This window comes from Nymphalis io, chromosome 11 (genome assembly GCF_905147045.1).
Source record: "Nymphalis io chromosome 11, ilAglIoxx1.1, whole genome shotgun sequence".
Taxonomy (NCBI): domain Eukaryota; kingdom Metazoa; phylum Arthropoda; class Insecta; order Lepidoptera; family Nymphalidae; genus Nymphalis; species Nymphalis io.
Window position 1 is genome coordinate 5,258,323 of NC_065898.1, and position 17,165 is coordinate 5,275,487.

At 34.4% G+C, this 17,165-nt stretch overlaps 1 protein-coding gene across 3 annotated transcripts in view; it reads left to right on the top strand.

Annotated features, from left to right (window-relative positions):
- The window catches only part of LOC126771830 (long-chain-fatty-acid--CoA ligase 5), a 65,095-nt gene extending 50,057 nt beyond the window's left edge, over nucleotides 1-15,038 (top strand). For all 3 annotated transcript variants that reach the window (XM_050491958.1, XM_050491957.1, XM_050491960.1), the window contains 12 exons: nucleotides 2,736-2,859; nucleotides 3,605-3,748; nucleotides 3,857-3,982; nucleotides 4,060-4,259; nucleotides 4,519-4,719; nucleotides 6,088-6,305; nucleotides 7,179-7,329; nucleotides 9,361-9,471; nucleotides 9,639-9,806; nucleotides 11,187-11,330; nucleotides 12,362-12,535; nucleotides 13,077-15,038. In XM_050491958.1, coding sequence (XP_050347915.1) covers nucleotides 2,736-2,859; nucleotides 3,605-3,748; nucleotides 3,857-3,982; nucleotides 4,060-4,259; nucleotides 4,519-4,719; nucleotides 6,088-6,305; nucleotides 7,179-7,329; nucleotides 9,361-9,471; nucleotides 9,639-9,806; nucleotides 11,187-11,330; nucleotides 12,362-12,535; nucleotides 13,077-13,214 — 1,899 coding nt within the window. In that variant the 3' untranslated portion in view covers nucleotides 13,215-15,038. The remainder of the gene's footprint in view (nucleotides 1-2,735; nucleotides 2,860-3,604; nucleotides 3,749-3,856; nucleotides 3,983-4,059; nucleotides 4,260-4,518; nucleotides 4,720-6,087; nucleotides 6,306-7,178; nucleotides 7,330-9,360; nucleotides 9,472-9,638; nucleotides 9,807-11,186; nucleotides 11,331-12,361; nucleotides 12,536-13,076) is intronic.
- The last annotated feature ends 2,127 nt before the right edge of the window (nucleotides 15,039-17,165 follow it).

A 17,165-nucleotide genomic window follows, 5' to 3' on the forward strand; every position in this document is an offset into this window, starting at 1 on the left:
GGCAGCCAATCCTACCCACAATGTCAAATATTCAGAAATAAAAATAATTTCAGGCGCCATGACAGCTGCCACTCCCAGACTTAACCTTAAGAATTTACCCAGATGTAAAATAACACGTAACAAAAATAAACTAATATTTATTTTATATCCGTAATGAAAACATGTTTTTCAAATTGCCTATGTTTCAAACGAATAACAATAAATAATAATGTCATCCTCGACTGTCGCTCGAATGTCGCTGCTGTAGTCGTTTTCGACTACAGCAACTAATGTCAAGGACTAGCCAACTGCGCAGGAGTACCTATTATAGTGCACAATTGTGTGTGTGTGCGAATACAGGTCACCTTATTACCCTCACTCTCATAATCCGATTGGAAGACAACCAAAGTAATGAAGGTGCAGTACCAATATTTTTACTTGCTTTTCGACTTTAATTTGAAAAGTAAGGATAATGTTTCTTCATTATATAAATAACTATTATTCAAACTTTATATTTGTATACAACTCTTAACTAAACAAAATTATTTTGTTCACTATGAAATAATTTTTTTTCGACCTTTTTATGCGCTTTTGTAACCTGATAGTTTTTACCCAAAGTTTTACTCTGTAAGAGTTTGGGTAAAACATCAAAATAGTTCGTTCTACCGAATTATATTATTAACCATTTTTATCAAAGTTTAACGTCTTGTTTAGTTTATCCGGTTTTTGCTTTAAGTTTTACACCTAAATTCAGAAACGTTCAGCTCTAATGACTTCTGTAGCACTCAGATCTAGCTCAGGATTCAAAGGGCATAGAAAAAAGGGCTTGCCGCCTGACGATTGTAGAAACGATTTCTAACTTCACTTTCGTCTAAATTAATCTTCAATTATTAATCACGTGATAAATCATAAATCATAGTTTCATTACGGGCACAATCTGTGAAGGCAATCGGTATGTAGCTTTGTCTAGGCCCGCTGGACTTCCACTTATTGATTGTAAAACTAAATATATGAGTTATATTAAGTAAAAGATCAAGGTTCAAAATATAGTTAATATTTGAGAAGCTACTGTAAATAACTCGAATTATTTCAATAGTAGCACATCCAAAAATATATTAGACAACGTGTGTATTATGTCACCAATGTATGTTATAAATAAACGGTCACCCAACCGCACATCTGTCGCTACACTTCAATTTTACTAAAACTACCTAACCTTGCTTCGTTTTCTTCTGCGATATTTTTTCGCTGTAAATAATGACTTGATAAATTAATTTCGAAGGCGATTAGATCAATTGCCTTGAACTGGTGTTAGTTTCTAAAGGTTACATTTATAGATAGTAGCCCATCTATTTGTTGTTAATTGTGTGGGTGAGTGATCAGATCTATATTGATGTACTAATTTACATTGTTATATGTATAGTCAAATACAGAAATTAAAAGTAAATAGGTTGTATGTTAACATATCTACTTTTATATTTAAAATAGCAGTGGAAACAAATAGATTTGTAAGAAGTATAAAAATAACTGTAAAATAAGTTACAGCATTTAGAATTATAAAATACGAAGACAGATGCTTAAGATAGGTAAATAAAAATAGGACTAATGCATTGTATTTTATATTCTAAGTTAACGCTCTGGTTAGGAAAGTCGACTTTTCAGAGAAAATTCTTTCACATCAATCATATACAGTTAGTCATATATTATATTATCCTAGAAGCAAGGAATACTAACTCCAAGCTCATATATTATCTATGTAATCTTGTGCAGATCCGTAATTCCGCTTAACTAGGTTAATGAACAGCACTCTTTACGTTACGCAGACTTTCTTCCAATTTGTGAGTTATTGTCACTTATCACATGTAAATTAAAGATTCTTGTGTTTAAAGTTATTGAGCATTAACAAAGTGGTAGTACGGTTTTCCGCAAACTAATCTGGATAGTTACCACTTATCATTAATTCTACTGCTGAAACTCATATTCTAATTTATTTATTCAACAATAAAGTATTACTATACTTGCTCGTTTAAAGCCAAAGTAAAAACTAATCAGGATTTCTTAGTATTGTAGTGTTTCGGTTTGAAGGGAAGAGTGTCATTTCTGGCACAAGGAATTTAACTTCTTAGCTCACAAGGTTGATGGCGCATGGACTAGTAGCTAATATTTGTAACAGCGCGAATGTGCCCATACAATGGTGGTGATCTCTTACCAAACATATCGACTATCTTACCTTTTATAAACAAAAAAATATATGTCGTTATTCAAAACAAATGTATGTTATCGTCTACATAACTTGAACTTGAAATGACTTTGACCTGTTCTTCGTTCAATTTGTCAACAACAATATACATATCACAAAACCGTAACACGTGAGCGGACCGGACCGTTCAGCCGAAAAACAAAATTAGTAGACCAAATGCGTCATTCAGTTAACGGAACGTTGTTTGCATTTGATTTTGGAATGTGTTGACGTTAAAAACGTAGAAAAATACAACTAAAATTGAATACTTGGTTATTTAAATATATTGATACACCCGCATAATCTTCACAGCATAAAGTTAAAGAGATTACAAAGGATCGATGTACGTACAACTAGTTGTTAGTTGCAAGGATTCAGAGCAACGAACCGAATTGTTTACTTTTTAGCCTTACAATTTTATGAGAAATTATGTTTCAAAACTTGCTATCTAAAAAACTAAATATAATTGTCACAAAAAAAAAATCATTAACCAATATAAACCTCGTTATATTTCTAGGGTCCTGAAATGGTCCGTGTATCAAAGTTCTACAAAGAAGCGAAAAATGGTCGATTTCTGCGGTATCTACACGAGGACACACGCACACTCTATGAAACTTTTCGTCGAGGCGTTAAAGAATCAAGTAAGTGATTGTATTCTACTCGTCTATATTTATATTATAAAAACGGATAGAAAGTATGATTGAACACACTAATCCCAAGAACTACTTTATTATCTATCTCAATAAGACATTTAATTAAGTAGGCTTTGACTTTATACTTAAGACGTTAACGAATAAATCAATAAATATAAACTTCAACTCGTTTGGCAAACTATTTGAAATATGGCATTATAAATTTTTATGAAAAATTAAAATGAACTTCATTAATGCATATCAATCAGCAAGAATATGTGTATATGTATATCAGTGAGAGTAATTCCTATTCAGAATAAAAATTAACTGAATTGCTATGGGAGTGCTTCAAGGCATAATTGTAGGTCCCACTTCATTTCGTTTTGCATTTCCGCTCGTTTGCGATAAATGCGATAATCTACGCATTACAGAATAATGTTAACATTATTCACAAACTGGTTTGCGTCACACACAAGGTACAGTTAAGCGTAATTTGTGCTAGCGGAGTTGTCGGGACGGTTGAGGTTGCGTTTTATTTGTTCAAGCCCGTCACTGTGCGGTTGAAAAGAACCTATGTAAAAAAATGAAAAACGTCGGAGCAATAAAGTTTTTATTAATACGTGGAATATTCCGCGATCAACGTGGAATGTATTAATGTTATGCTCATTTTGTTTAAATAAAATGTAACTTCATGGCCGCTACATGTTTGTACAATTTAAATACAATTTTACTTATTTAGTTTTTTTTTCTGCAGATAATGGCAACTGTCTTGGTTGGCGTGACGGACCAAATAAGCCTTACGTGTGGCAAACTTACAATGAAACCCTGCTGCGAGCTAAAAACTTCGGCTCAGGTCTTATATGCCAAGGTCTTACTCCAGGCCAGGGAACCTTCGTAGGTGAGCGATTTAACGAAACATATTAACAAGAGTACTGAATCGTATGAGCAAGTACAAGAGACTTGAGTATGTAATACATACAAACATCTTCAAGTATATTTGTTTTAGGTATATACGCCCAAAACTGCCCAGAATGGATTATGGCTGAACAAGCTGCCTACTGTTATTCTATGGTTATTGTACCTTTATATGATACCTTAGGAGCTAACGCATGTGCCTTCATTATTAATCAGAGTAAGTATTATTTGAACTGGGCTTCTAGTATAATTATACTATAAAAACGTATATTAATTTGTATTATAAAATTTCAGCGGAAATGTCAGTAGTTGTATGTGAAGACGATAAGAAAGCAAATCTATTACTCGACCAATCACCGCGATGCTTGCGTAAGCTGATCACGATAAAGGAAGTCTCGCCGTCGACACACCAAAGGGCAAAAAGCCGAGGTGTGGAAATTGTTAAGTTCAGCGATGTCGAGATTCAAGGAGCTCATAAAGATCATCCATGTGTTGTAAGTGTATGGGAATATAATAACAAAATTCATGTTTTCTAGAATTTCTAATAAATTTCGTTATAGTATTTATATAAATTTATTTATGACCAGTGAAAGTTCCGGTATTAGTATTTTATAGATACTTCAATCTCTACTTTTCTTTTTTGACAGTTATATTAATCAATCATATTTAAATGATTTAATAAACTAAAAGATAAAATTATGTTTATTAAATACTGTAATTATTTATTTACATGAATATTTTTTACGTTTTTAGCCACCAAAACCAGACAATCTCTGCACAATATGCTATACGTCAGGCACAACAGGAATGCCAAAGGGTGTTATGTTGACACACGAGAATGTGGTAGCGTCCATGTGCAGCGTGATCATGCAGCTTGGAGAACATCGTCCGACGAAGCACGACGTTATGATCTCTTTCCTACCCCTTGCACATATGCTCGAGCGGTGTTGCGAGGTTAGTACAAAATAACATTTGTATTTAACTAAGGTCAAAGGCTCACTCGTAGACTTTAACCGAAGATTGTCTCTATCATTGAGTTTTCACGTGCATAATTTGGGTTTTTTATTATCTGGTGCGCGGTGGTAACGAAAAATACCGTTAGGACATAAATCGGCGGAAATGTTGCCACAAATTTATACAGGTGGTAGAATTCCACCAACCCTCAGTAACAGTAACAGCCTGTTAATGTCCCACTGCTGGGCTAAGGCCTCCTCTCCCTATTGAGGAGAAGGTTTTGGAGCTTATTCCACCACGCTGCTCCAATGCGGGTTGGAAGAATACACATGTGGCATAATTTCAATGAAATTAGACACATGCAGGTTTCCTCACGATGTTTTCCTTCACCGTCAAACACGAGATGAATTATAAACACAAATTAAGCACATGAAAATTCAGTGGTGCTTGCCCGGGTTTGAACCCACGATCATCGGTTTAGATTCACGCGTTCTAACCACTAGGCCATCTCGGCAAACCCTCAGTGTGACAGTATGGTACAAAAGAAAGAAGGTCTCGTCGGACTAACCCATTAGAAAAGGATATTGTTTTATCGGCTGTTACTGTTTTACATTTACTAATAGATATAATTAGATATAGAAATTCGATCTGACAATTTTTATTTATTGATAAGTGATTAATTGTGCATATAATCGTTGGCACCGAAAGAACCTTTTATTTGCATTCCCAATCATTACATATGCAATTCTTTGCCAATTCCAAATAATTATGTCCATTTCGCATTTAATGACACTGGCTTAATTGCCCTTCGTACACGATTAAATCATGACGTGGTTTTGAAGGAAATCCGTAAGAATTTACAAAAACAAAACTTAAAAAAAGCTTCCATTATTTTCGAATAAAATCGTTTTATATTTAGAAAATTCCTTGCAGTATTTACAGTATTTACGTATGTTTTAAAGATTAATATTTCCCAATTCAATGTTTCAATGTTTTGGAATGTAAAATTTGAAAATATTCTAAAGATAAATTTTATTTGATAGCGGTGCTATGTAAATAAAGTCGCTTATACGATATTTACAATATTTAAATTTAAATTAAAGTTTTTATTCTTCTACATAATTCACCTGCCCACGTGAATACGGATGTAGTTAAATTCCAAAATACTTTAAATAATTGCAATTTAATGCACGATTAATACATGTATCGTTTACGTTACGTAGAATTCTTTCTATACTACATTTAATAAAATCCTTAATAATGGCGTTTCAAGAAACAAATCTAATAATATTTAATAAATGTTTCATTGCTAATTAGGACATAAATCACATTATAAAAAAGTGTTACAGTTATCATTTATATTTCCAGAATGCTCTCTATATGGTAGGAGGAGCTGTCGGGTTTTACAATGGCGATATTAGAAGACTAGGTGACGACCTGACTGCCCTCAAGCCGACCATGATGCCAGCCGTACCAAGACTCCTCAACAGATTATACGATAAAGCCCAGAGTGAAATATCAAACTCGAAGATAAAGAAGTTACTGTTTAACATGGCTTTGTCTGCGAAGGAATCTGAACTTAAGAGGTAAGGTATTTGTTTTAGAATAACATCTGAAAGCAAAAGTATTAAATATATTTGATAAAAAAGGTTGTGAAATGATTGATTCTTGGTCATTACTGCGTATAAAACTTAAAGAGATAAATATTGCAGATCGATTAGATAGGCTTTAGACATACACACCAGTAAGATACAACTATCTACCTAATGTCCTCCAGACCGATTGCAGCCACGGTGACCAATCTCAAGAGAGATTTTATACACAATATATAAGATATTATACAATCAAGAGAGATATTACACAGGAGATATTATAGTGCACAAGTGTGTGCGCAAACACAGGTGCACTCTCTATTCCCTAACTTTCATAATCCGATGGGACAGCAATCCGACACGACCGGAAAGAGTTCAGGTGCAGGATTAACGGCTTTACGTGCTTTCCGAGGCACGGAAGTGTACACACTTCCAACTTCCAGACTCCGGGCTGCTACTGACAATTTTCTGACAGAAAAACTCAATAACTTTTTATGGGCGCGATCTGAACCCAGGACCTCCGGGTCTGCGGCCTTACATCAAGCCACTAGACAAACGAGGCAGTCAATCTACATACGAATATTGATATGACTAGTTGAAATTAACGCGTGCTTCTATACCGATGATTTGTGATGATGAATTTTCATGTGCTTAATTTGCGTTTGTAATTCATCTCATGCTCGGCGGTGAAGGAAAACATCTCGAGGAAACTTGCATGGTGGATATTAGATAAACCGCAATATAAGATAAACCACTTTTATAGTCCAACTAAATAAAATCACGACAGTATAAAATTGGCTTAAAATAAATGTCACTTTAGTGAATCGTAGGATCACCCATTTCACGTTATATCCATCTCGTGCACAGGGGCATAATCCGCGGCGACTCGATCTGGGACAAGCTGGTGTTCCGCAAGGTGCGCGAGGGCATGGGCGGGCGCCTGCGCATCGTCGTGGTGGGCTCGGCGCCGCTCGCCGGGAACGTGCTCACCTTCGCGCGCTGCGCGCTCGGCTGTCTGGTCTGTCCCACTACACTTTATTTACGGGCAGCGTGTATATAGTTTTTTTTTATATAGAATAGGAAGGCGGACGAGCATATGGGCCACCTTATGGTAGTAACTCATATCTAAAATAAAAATAAATCGCTTGTGTATTTACTTGCATAACGTATGAAACAAACAAGATTGCTACTTTTCAACAGATCATACATAAAATTGAACTGCCCTTTTTGTATAAGTGTTTCACGAGGTTCTATAATTGGACCGATTAATTATCTTTACTCTATATTGCATTTAATATTATACTTAATAATATTAAATATTACAAATACTATATTTATTGAAATTATACTTATAAATATTTATCCTGACGATGTAAATATTCTTCATAACCGATCATTTAAGCCAACAGAAGCTAATGTAATGTTAATTTATTTAAATGATGATCTGTCGTATTTTTAAATGATTAGAATCAAACAGTCTCGTATCATAATCCTAGCAAGAATACGTATTTATAATAGAAATGAAAAGTCGGATTAACTAAATTGGCAACTAAACGCTCGAATAAATTTAATATGTAAAAATAGAACGCGTCACAGAATCGCGGAAACAAGGTTTATTGATTTACATTTAGAATTTTTTCCAACAGTTTTTATTAAAGTAATATACATAATAGTTTTTAATGTGTACTCTTTACATATCAACAACATATTGCAATTGAAAAGATTTGAATTTAGTTTTAGTTATAACTGTATCCTGCTCCAAGAGTTTTCAACCGCGTTAAACGTTACTATTTTGTGGCCCCCATGGATCGCGCAGCATGATATTATATTATATATCTTACTTATGCTAATAAATGTAATATCTATCGCAAAAAAAAATGTAATCGGAAACACACTCTTCAGCTTTGTAATATTTTATATTTCTTATGTAATACCTATTGTGCGTTGAAGTGATATTTATTTCTGTAGGCTATTACATACACTTTCGAATTGGCATTTTACATAAATAAATAAATGTAAAACTACCTCCTTACCTTAATTTACATCGGAAAGTATTTATTCTATTATTTTTACTGGTGGTAGATTTTTGTGCAAGCTAGTCTGGGTAGGTACCACCCACTCATCAGATATTCTACTAGGTAGAATATCGCTTGAACTCTTTTCGGTCGTGTCGCATTTGCAGTGAAATCGCATTACAGTATACTTGAGTCTGCGCACATACAAAACAACGCAAAACAGCAGTACTTGGTATTGTTGTGTTCCGGTTTGAAGGGTGAGTGAGCCAGTGTAATTACAGGCACAAGGGACATCACATCTTAGTTTCCAAGGTTGGTGGCAATGCGCCATGCGCGGTGATGTAAGCGATAGTTAATATTTCTTACAATGTCAATGTCTATGGGCGTTGGTGACCACTTACCATCAGGTGGCCCATATGCTCGTCCGCCTTACTATTCTATAAAAAAAAATCTTTTATGCTTTGTTATTATTACTACACAAACACGATTATCATTGAAATTGATTTTTAATGAAATTCCTAATGCGAAATAATGACTTAATCTTGAAAATTAGACATACGTTTATTATTTTATGTTTTCAACAATAATCGAATATATGGCCGTGGCCTACTTATGTATATAATTCACTGAAGATTCTCGCGTTCCCACTTGTTTGTTTTTCTTTAAAATATCCCGCATTACGCATTTAGATTGATGATGATTTGTGTTTATTTTGGATTGATACGATTTTGAAGGTGCGCTTCATAAATATTATTTTTAGTCGATCTGAGAAATGTTTTACTTCAAGCACGGTCAACAGATATATGGAAAGTTTAACCAAATTATTCATTAACGCCAGCGTAATAGCATACTCATAAATATGAGCTAGAAAAGTCATAATTAAAGCAGGAGCTAATTAATCCAGAATATGAATGACGTTCGCCATTTTAAAAAGTATACTCATGTTTAATTCGTCTGTCGTTTCCTCTTACGATAAAAATACAGTTATATTACTAATCAGTTTAATAATTTGAAAATATTTGGATTATTCACAGATCGTAGAAGGCTACGGTCAGACTGAGTGCACTGCGCCGGTTACTCTGACTGTCCAGGGTGATCACGTGCCTGAACACGTCGGACCTCCCGTCGCTTGTTGTAAAGTGAAGGTACTTTTATTGCATTATTTTTGATGTATTATGGTTGATGTATCATGGATGTATAACGCTCAAGTAGGTCTACAACTACAATTGCATTCTTATATATCCGCATTCTCATAATTCGATAACTAAGTTTTATCTGCATTTTTTCTAAAATTCAAATTGGTTTTACACAGCTAGTGGATGTTCCCGAGATGGAGTATTTCGCGGCGCAGGGTCAAGGTGAAGTGTGCGTGCAGGGCGCCAACGTGTTCAAGGGATACTTCAAGGAGCCCGACAAGACGCGCCAGGTCATTGACCAGGATGGTTGGCACCACACCGGCGACGTGGGGAAATGGCTACCTGTAAGTACATCACGTCATAGGCGATCACTGTTCAGCATGAAATTAACATCACACGTCGTCAACCACTTGTGGCACAAGCTTTAGACATTGATGATGTACGATTTCGTACATCGTCAACGCAGCGTCAGCGTCAGCAATACTTAGTATTGGTTAGGTTTGAAGGGTGAGTGAGCCAGTGCAACTAAAGGCACAAGAAACATAACATCTTCGTTCCCAAAGTTTATGGCGCATTGGTCATGTACGGAAAGGTTAATATTTCTTACATCGCCAATGTTTTTGGGCGGTGGTGACCACTTAACATCAGGTGGTTCATTTGCCCGTCCACCTGCGTATAACATAAATATATATACATAATGGTGATTTAGTATTAACATATTTAAAAAAAATCGAGTTAAATGAGTTGAATTTTACAATTCACCAATTTTAATATAACGTAATTTTAAAAAATAAATCCAATAGTATATGACTAATCGAAAAAAAATTGCCAATTAAGACAAAGAAATATAATATGTAAGAATATTTTTTTAACTTAAAACCAACAATAATGCAAAATTTCACATAGTTAAGAGAATGTTTTTTTTTTTTTTATAGAATAGGAAGGTGGACGAGCATATGGGCCACCTGATGGTAAGTGGTCACCAAACGCCCTTAGACATTGGCATTGTAAGAAATGTCAACCATTGCTTATAGCCAATGCGCCACCAACCTTGGGAACTAAGATTTTATGTCCCTTGTGCCTGTAATTACACTGGCTCACTCACCCTTCAAACCGGAACACAACAATATCAAGTATTGCTGTTTTGCGGTAGAATATCTGATGAGTGGGTGGTACCTACCCAGACGAGCTTGCACAAAGCCCTACCACCAGTAAATGTACTTTGTACTTAGACATTTTCTTAAAGGTAGAATGTCGTATTGACTGAATCTTATAGCAATTAGATTTGTAAATACTTTATGCTTGTCTTATAATATATTGTTTGTTACTGCCTCGTTGGTCTAGTGGCTTGATGTAAGGCCGCAGACCCGGTGGTCCTGGGTTCAATTCCCAGGTCGGGACAATAAAAAGTTATTTGGTTTTTCTGTCAGAAAATTCTCAGTAGCAGCCCAGAGTCTGGAAGTTGGAAGTGCGTACACTCCCGTGCCTCGGAAAGCATGTAAAGCCGTTGGTCCTGCGCCTGAACTCTTTCCGGTCGTGTCAGATTGCCGTCCCATCGGATTATAAGAGTTAGGGAATAGAGAGTGCACCTGTGTTTACGCACACACTTGTGCCCTATAATATCTCCTGCGTAGTTGGCTAATCTCTCTTGATATTGGACGGCGTGGCCGAAATCGGTCTGGAGGACATTATTATTAATATTATTTAATATTTGTTACTTTCAGAATGGTACCTTAAAAATCATCGACAGAAGAAAACACATTTTCAAGCTGTCACAAGGCGAATATATAGTTCCTGAAAAAATAGAAAACATTTATATTAGAAGTCAATACGTTGAACAAGTTTTCGTGCACGGCGAATCTTTAAAGGTAAATCGGATTATATATACACATATATATTAATCTGCTACATCATTGATCGTATATATAAGGTGAATAAATAATAAAAAAAGTTAGTTTTCAATGAACGAAAAGACTAATATATGATCGCGTTGATGTTGTATTTAGTAATACATAGATAAATCTGAGAAATCAAACACTTATTTAATATATTTTTTTTTCTTATGCTATCGACATGAGTCGACGTATTTCATATTAAAAATCATGTATATATTTATCAAAATTACCTGCGTAGTAGATATTGATATAATAGAGATTTTCAAACTGGAATTGCTCCAGAACTCCAGAACAAAAAGATTGAAATTGATACAATCATGATGCGCTAATATTGTGATCATTATAATTAGTAATTCGTATCGTGCTCAGCATTAAAGGAAAATGTCGCGAGAAAATGATATCCTCGTTACGGCTTTTTATTATAGCATTAGTTTACTTGGCCATCGAGACAGCTTATAATGTATTCGTTGCAAAGGAAGTGCCCCTAATGTTATTTCGGCTGGAGATTTAATATTACTCAAAATTCATGGACTATAAAAAATAAAATGCTTTGAGTGTCAGAGTGCTCACGAGAATTGATGTGTAAATAACAAATCTGACGCTCGAAATCTTACGCTTACTCGTCTGACGTTCGAAGACTCAATTAGCCCAACCGTGTACTGATCACGTGTCACGCACACATGAATGCACTTTTACACTTCTTACGCTGACGTCATCTGACGTTCGAAATCTTACACTTACTCGTCTGACGTTCGAAGTCTCAATTAGCCCAACCGTGTGCTGATCACGTGTCACGCACACATGAATGCCCTTCTACATTTCTTACGCTGACGTCATCTGACGTTCGAAATCTTACGCTTACTCGTCTGACGTTCGAAGTCTCATTTATCCTCTACCGTTTAACGAGCGCTAAGATGTATACACATCAATTTCAATTAAATAAATTATTAATATAATCATTACAACAAAATCTAAATGTGTACTTATAAAAAATAATCTTACAGTCATGCGTAGTAGCGATCATCGTACCCGATGTGGACGTTGTGAAGTGTTGGGCGCTCGAAAACGGAATCGAGGGAACGTTCTCGAAGCTCTGCGATGATGAGCGCGTCAAAAAGATGATACTGGAAGACATGCTGCAGTGGGGTCGGAATGCAGGACTTAAGACTTTTGAACAGGTCAGTTCATTTTTAATTATATAAACGGTTAGCTAGTAAATACATTATTTTCAAAGAAAATTTAACGTTGGTGATATTTTTTCTAATGATTCAGTTTGTGATTAAGATATGAAATACATCAGTTATTTTCTTACCAAAGATTCCCAAATTTTGTTTCTTATTTAATAATATAGCACAGAGACGTTTGCGAGTAAATTATAGATCATATGGTTTTTTTTATAGAATAGGGAATAATATATGGGCCATCTGATGGTCAGTGGTCACCGGCGCCCATAGATAATGGCATTGTAAGAAATGTTAACCACATGCGCCATCAAGCTTGGGAACTAAGATGTTATGTCCCTTGTGAATGTATTTATACTGGCTCTCTCACCCTTCAAACCGGAACACATCAATACCAAGTACTGCTGTTTTCCGGTACAATAACTGATGAGCGGGTGGTACCTATCCAGACGAGGGGTAGGGAATTTAATCTGAACGCTCATTGGTCGCTCATAGGCCACCAATCAATTCTCAACATATAATCGTTACTATTTACCAGGTAAAGGACATATACCTCCACCCCGACCCGTTCTCCGTGCAGAACGGTCTCCTAACACCGACGATGAAGGCGAAGCGACCGGAGATCAGGAACTACTTCAAGCCACAAATCGACGACATGTATCATAAACTTGAATAACATTGACTTGATATATTTAATTAAATCGTCATTAGAAACTTTAAATCCGTGTCGATTTAAAATTATTTTATAATGATACGAATGAGATAATAAACTCGCTGATGATTTTTTTTTTTCGGTACGTGTGGTATGTGTCGTTTAGGTGATTTCTTATTTACGCTACCCACCAGAGTTGGTTTGTAAACAAAATTTTTAAAAACTTTTGACATTTCGCTTAGATATTAGAAACATCTCGAAGTATCCGAGTGAATATCGTGTACTTATTTACGAACAAAAAGTAATTATGATTTTAATTAGTCGTTTATGTATTTTCAGTAGCGTTAAGCTTATTATCTAAGTCACTTTTCTATAAAAGCTTACATTGCTTGTCAAAAAGTACAGTCCCGCCAAAATTGTTTTCACGATGAAATATTTAGTACTATATAAAGTAAATATAAGTCTATTACAAATTTTTCATTAGAAACATAATCAAGGAGTATATATAGAAGTAGACACGATTCCGAAATAGCGTCTTTATACAATGGCAATAATCTAAGGAACAATTGTTTCTGGTGCAGTCAATTATTCAATTTTTAAACAATTATATTTGTCGTGTTCTAAGAAATCGACTTTTAATTCAAAATAATTTTCATTAATTTGAATAATTTCATTGATAAATTTATTGTGATTTTATATCTTTAAAAACTTTTAGCTTGAATTAATGATATAAACGAAATATACCCAATTTTAATTTAAAATATACCTAAAATAATTTAATTATTCGAAAATATACCGGCGACCTATTAAAAGAAGTAATACTCAAATTTTACTTTAATTTCGTAGTTATGATAAGTTGTTAGTATAAAATACAAAGATTTTTGATGCAGTGTTTTAGAAAAGAATAAATTGTATGGACAAGTATAATTATTTATATATAATCTGTCCGGTGTGAAAGGTTACGTAATATGCGGTTTGTAATGTTATTGATAGTTTTTTTTTTAGGCCAATGATGTAGGTAAAATTTATTAGATAATAACTGCTTCAGCAATTAATGTAGAGAAACAATTGAGCAATATCTTAATATAAAAAGTTTTATTTTTAAGTTACACTTAAAAAGTTAAATGTTTTTCATAATAGACCTTAAACTCAATCAGTCTCCCGAGGTCGCCAGCATTAAAAATATTGTCGAAAATTTTAATTAGATTGATGACACTAGTTGTTGTGTCTAATAAATAAATAAAATGATTTTAAGATGAACATTTCGTCGGGTGTCAAACTCAAGGCGTCTTCTTGCTCTCTGCTAAGACATACGTTATCTGCGATGGCAACACTACTGTATTACTTAAGAGGGTCAATTGCTCGTCTGTATTATTAGTATCCATAAGAAATAAAAAAGGCGTGGTTCGCCTTATAAAATCTTTAAACTATAATTGATTTAAGCTATTATTTTTTTTAGATTTATTATTTTTTCTCGCGTGTGTTGAGTTGTATTGACAAAGAACGAATCTCTTCTATCTGTTGTGTGATTGAAATGATATTTCCACAACTTAACTTTATGTAAAAGTCTACTGTCCACTGAGCTATGGCTAGTGTAAGAGATTAATTCTAAGCTTGCATGATGGAAGCGAATTATATTAAATTATCGTAAGTAACTTTCAGTGGAGAGTACACTTAAATTGAAAAGTAGTTAACAGCACCGTTTAGATAATTTTGTATTCTCTATTATTAAGGTACATGCTTTGAGCGAACGTTACGGTTTCATATTGTTCAAACCAAAATTTTGTTGTTATTGGTGCAAGTTGTACTACGATAATTTATTTTTAAATAAAACTTACAAAATAATAATTGTCGTTTTTTTTTATATTTTCAGGCAAAGGTTGTGTTAGTAAGGCCAAAATATAAAGTACAATAAAAACAATATATCTCATAATTATTTGCTTTTCTTATATTTTTACTTGAAATACGTGATACTTCTAGTAATGTAGGATAATGCAGCATCTCGTCTCTAATACCGAAGTATCTCAAACCGAATGTCATCAACCTTCAAAGTGTGTGTTACCAGTAATGACATATGGAACAGATACGTGGTCGTTCACTTTGCATCTCAGAAGGCTTATGATATCTCAGAAATAACCATACTGAAGTGGCACATCGCTCGTAGAAACGAAGACCTCTGGAGTAGAAAAGTTGAAAGGTGGACCGACGATCTTATGAGGGTCGTGGGAAGCTGCTGAATGCAGCTAGCGCAAGACCGGCCGTCGTGGAGATCCTTGGGCTTTTGTCCAGCAGCGGACGTCTTCCGGCTAAAACAAATATGGTGAATAGTATTGACGATTATTAACTATTATTTCCTATATTTTTTACGATATAGAATTATAAATATAGCTGGCTGATTTTAATGCACAGTTTCAACTATATGCGGGGTGCTCCCCCCTCTTCAACTTTGTGTGTAAAGTGTCGTTAATGATCGTTTAGATGTATTGTTTGCATCATATAAGTTAACGCGAAGACATATAAATATGTACGTACACATTTTTGAGTTTTTGAGTTGTGTGTCGATTTGAGAATGCATTATATTATACTTTTTTCAAAGGCGAAGTCGCGACTGTTTTATTAAAATAATTATTAATGTACGCATGCATGAAAAAAAACTGGAATAGATTTAAAGTACCTATTACTAATATACCATACGATTATTTATACATTTTTAAATTAATTACTGCCTTATATATGTTACCGCGTTGTGGCAAAGTTGATTCAATGTGTATGTATTTCTCAATATAATAATAATAATAATGTGTAAATATTTATTTTAATATGAAATTATTTCTAAGGCGGAAAAACTAACTCCGACTAAAAAGAGGAAATGGGCAAGACGTTCGGTTGACCCTCAAAGGATAATCTTCGAGATAATCTCTAGACATTTTTATCTCGTGAATCACGCGACGGAGATGACAGGAAACTTATGAGATTATTTTAATTCTAGAGTCGAGTGTTCTCTTACAATATTTAAAAGGTATTACGCTCCTATTGCGGTATTAATAGTTCTAGTTCCTAATTTCTAACATAAATCACTCGGGGCATTATTTTTAGCTGACTGCCCTTGGAGAGTTATGTTTTTCGATTGTATTTATATACTTATATTGGCATGGTCTCTAGTCTTATCTTTTTGATGGACTTTGACATATTATGAGTGTCGTTAGAACTGTCTTCATTCATACTGATTGATTATTGATACGAATCTAATATGGCAGCTGTTGGATTTCCAGGAAACAATAAAAAAAATACCAAAATTTATCTAGTAAGTACATATAAAAATTAATATTATAGCATAGCTGAGGGTATATATCTGATTATAAATATCCATTTTAAATTGGATTTTGTACAATTTTACGAGTCTATTTCTTATTTGTCTATTTTTTTTGACCTTGATGACATTCACTGGAAGAAACTTTTTTAAGGGCATATTACACTTAACTTCTTTTTTGGAAATTTTTTAAGTGTTTTTTGAAGTTAGAAATAGGGACCATCGTTAAAGGTATGGCAGCGGGTAATAATTACGGAGAGTTTATTTCCTGAGAAATGTGCCCGGCGAACTTGGCACGTAGCCAATGCCAAAATATATTAAAATGGAATTGTGAAAATGAGCAGTTTATACGATCTGAACAAACGGTCACTGATGAATGGAAAAGTGCTCGTAACCCTGTCATACTCAGAGTGAAGGTACACCGTGGGATTAGTCGGTTGGTCCTCGACATAAACCTCCATTATTTTCGAGGAATGGAGTATCCATGAGAATTTCCTCACATAATAAAAAAATGTAGGGTTAGGGACAAGAGCTGAATACATCGCAAATGTTACCCGTTTTGTATAATTTATTTTTGACTGCATTTGTAGTATTAAAAAAATACTAATTGAACACTATTAATAATATATATTGATCGAACTCACAAAATACCCAGAGACTTATTT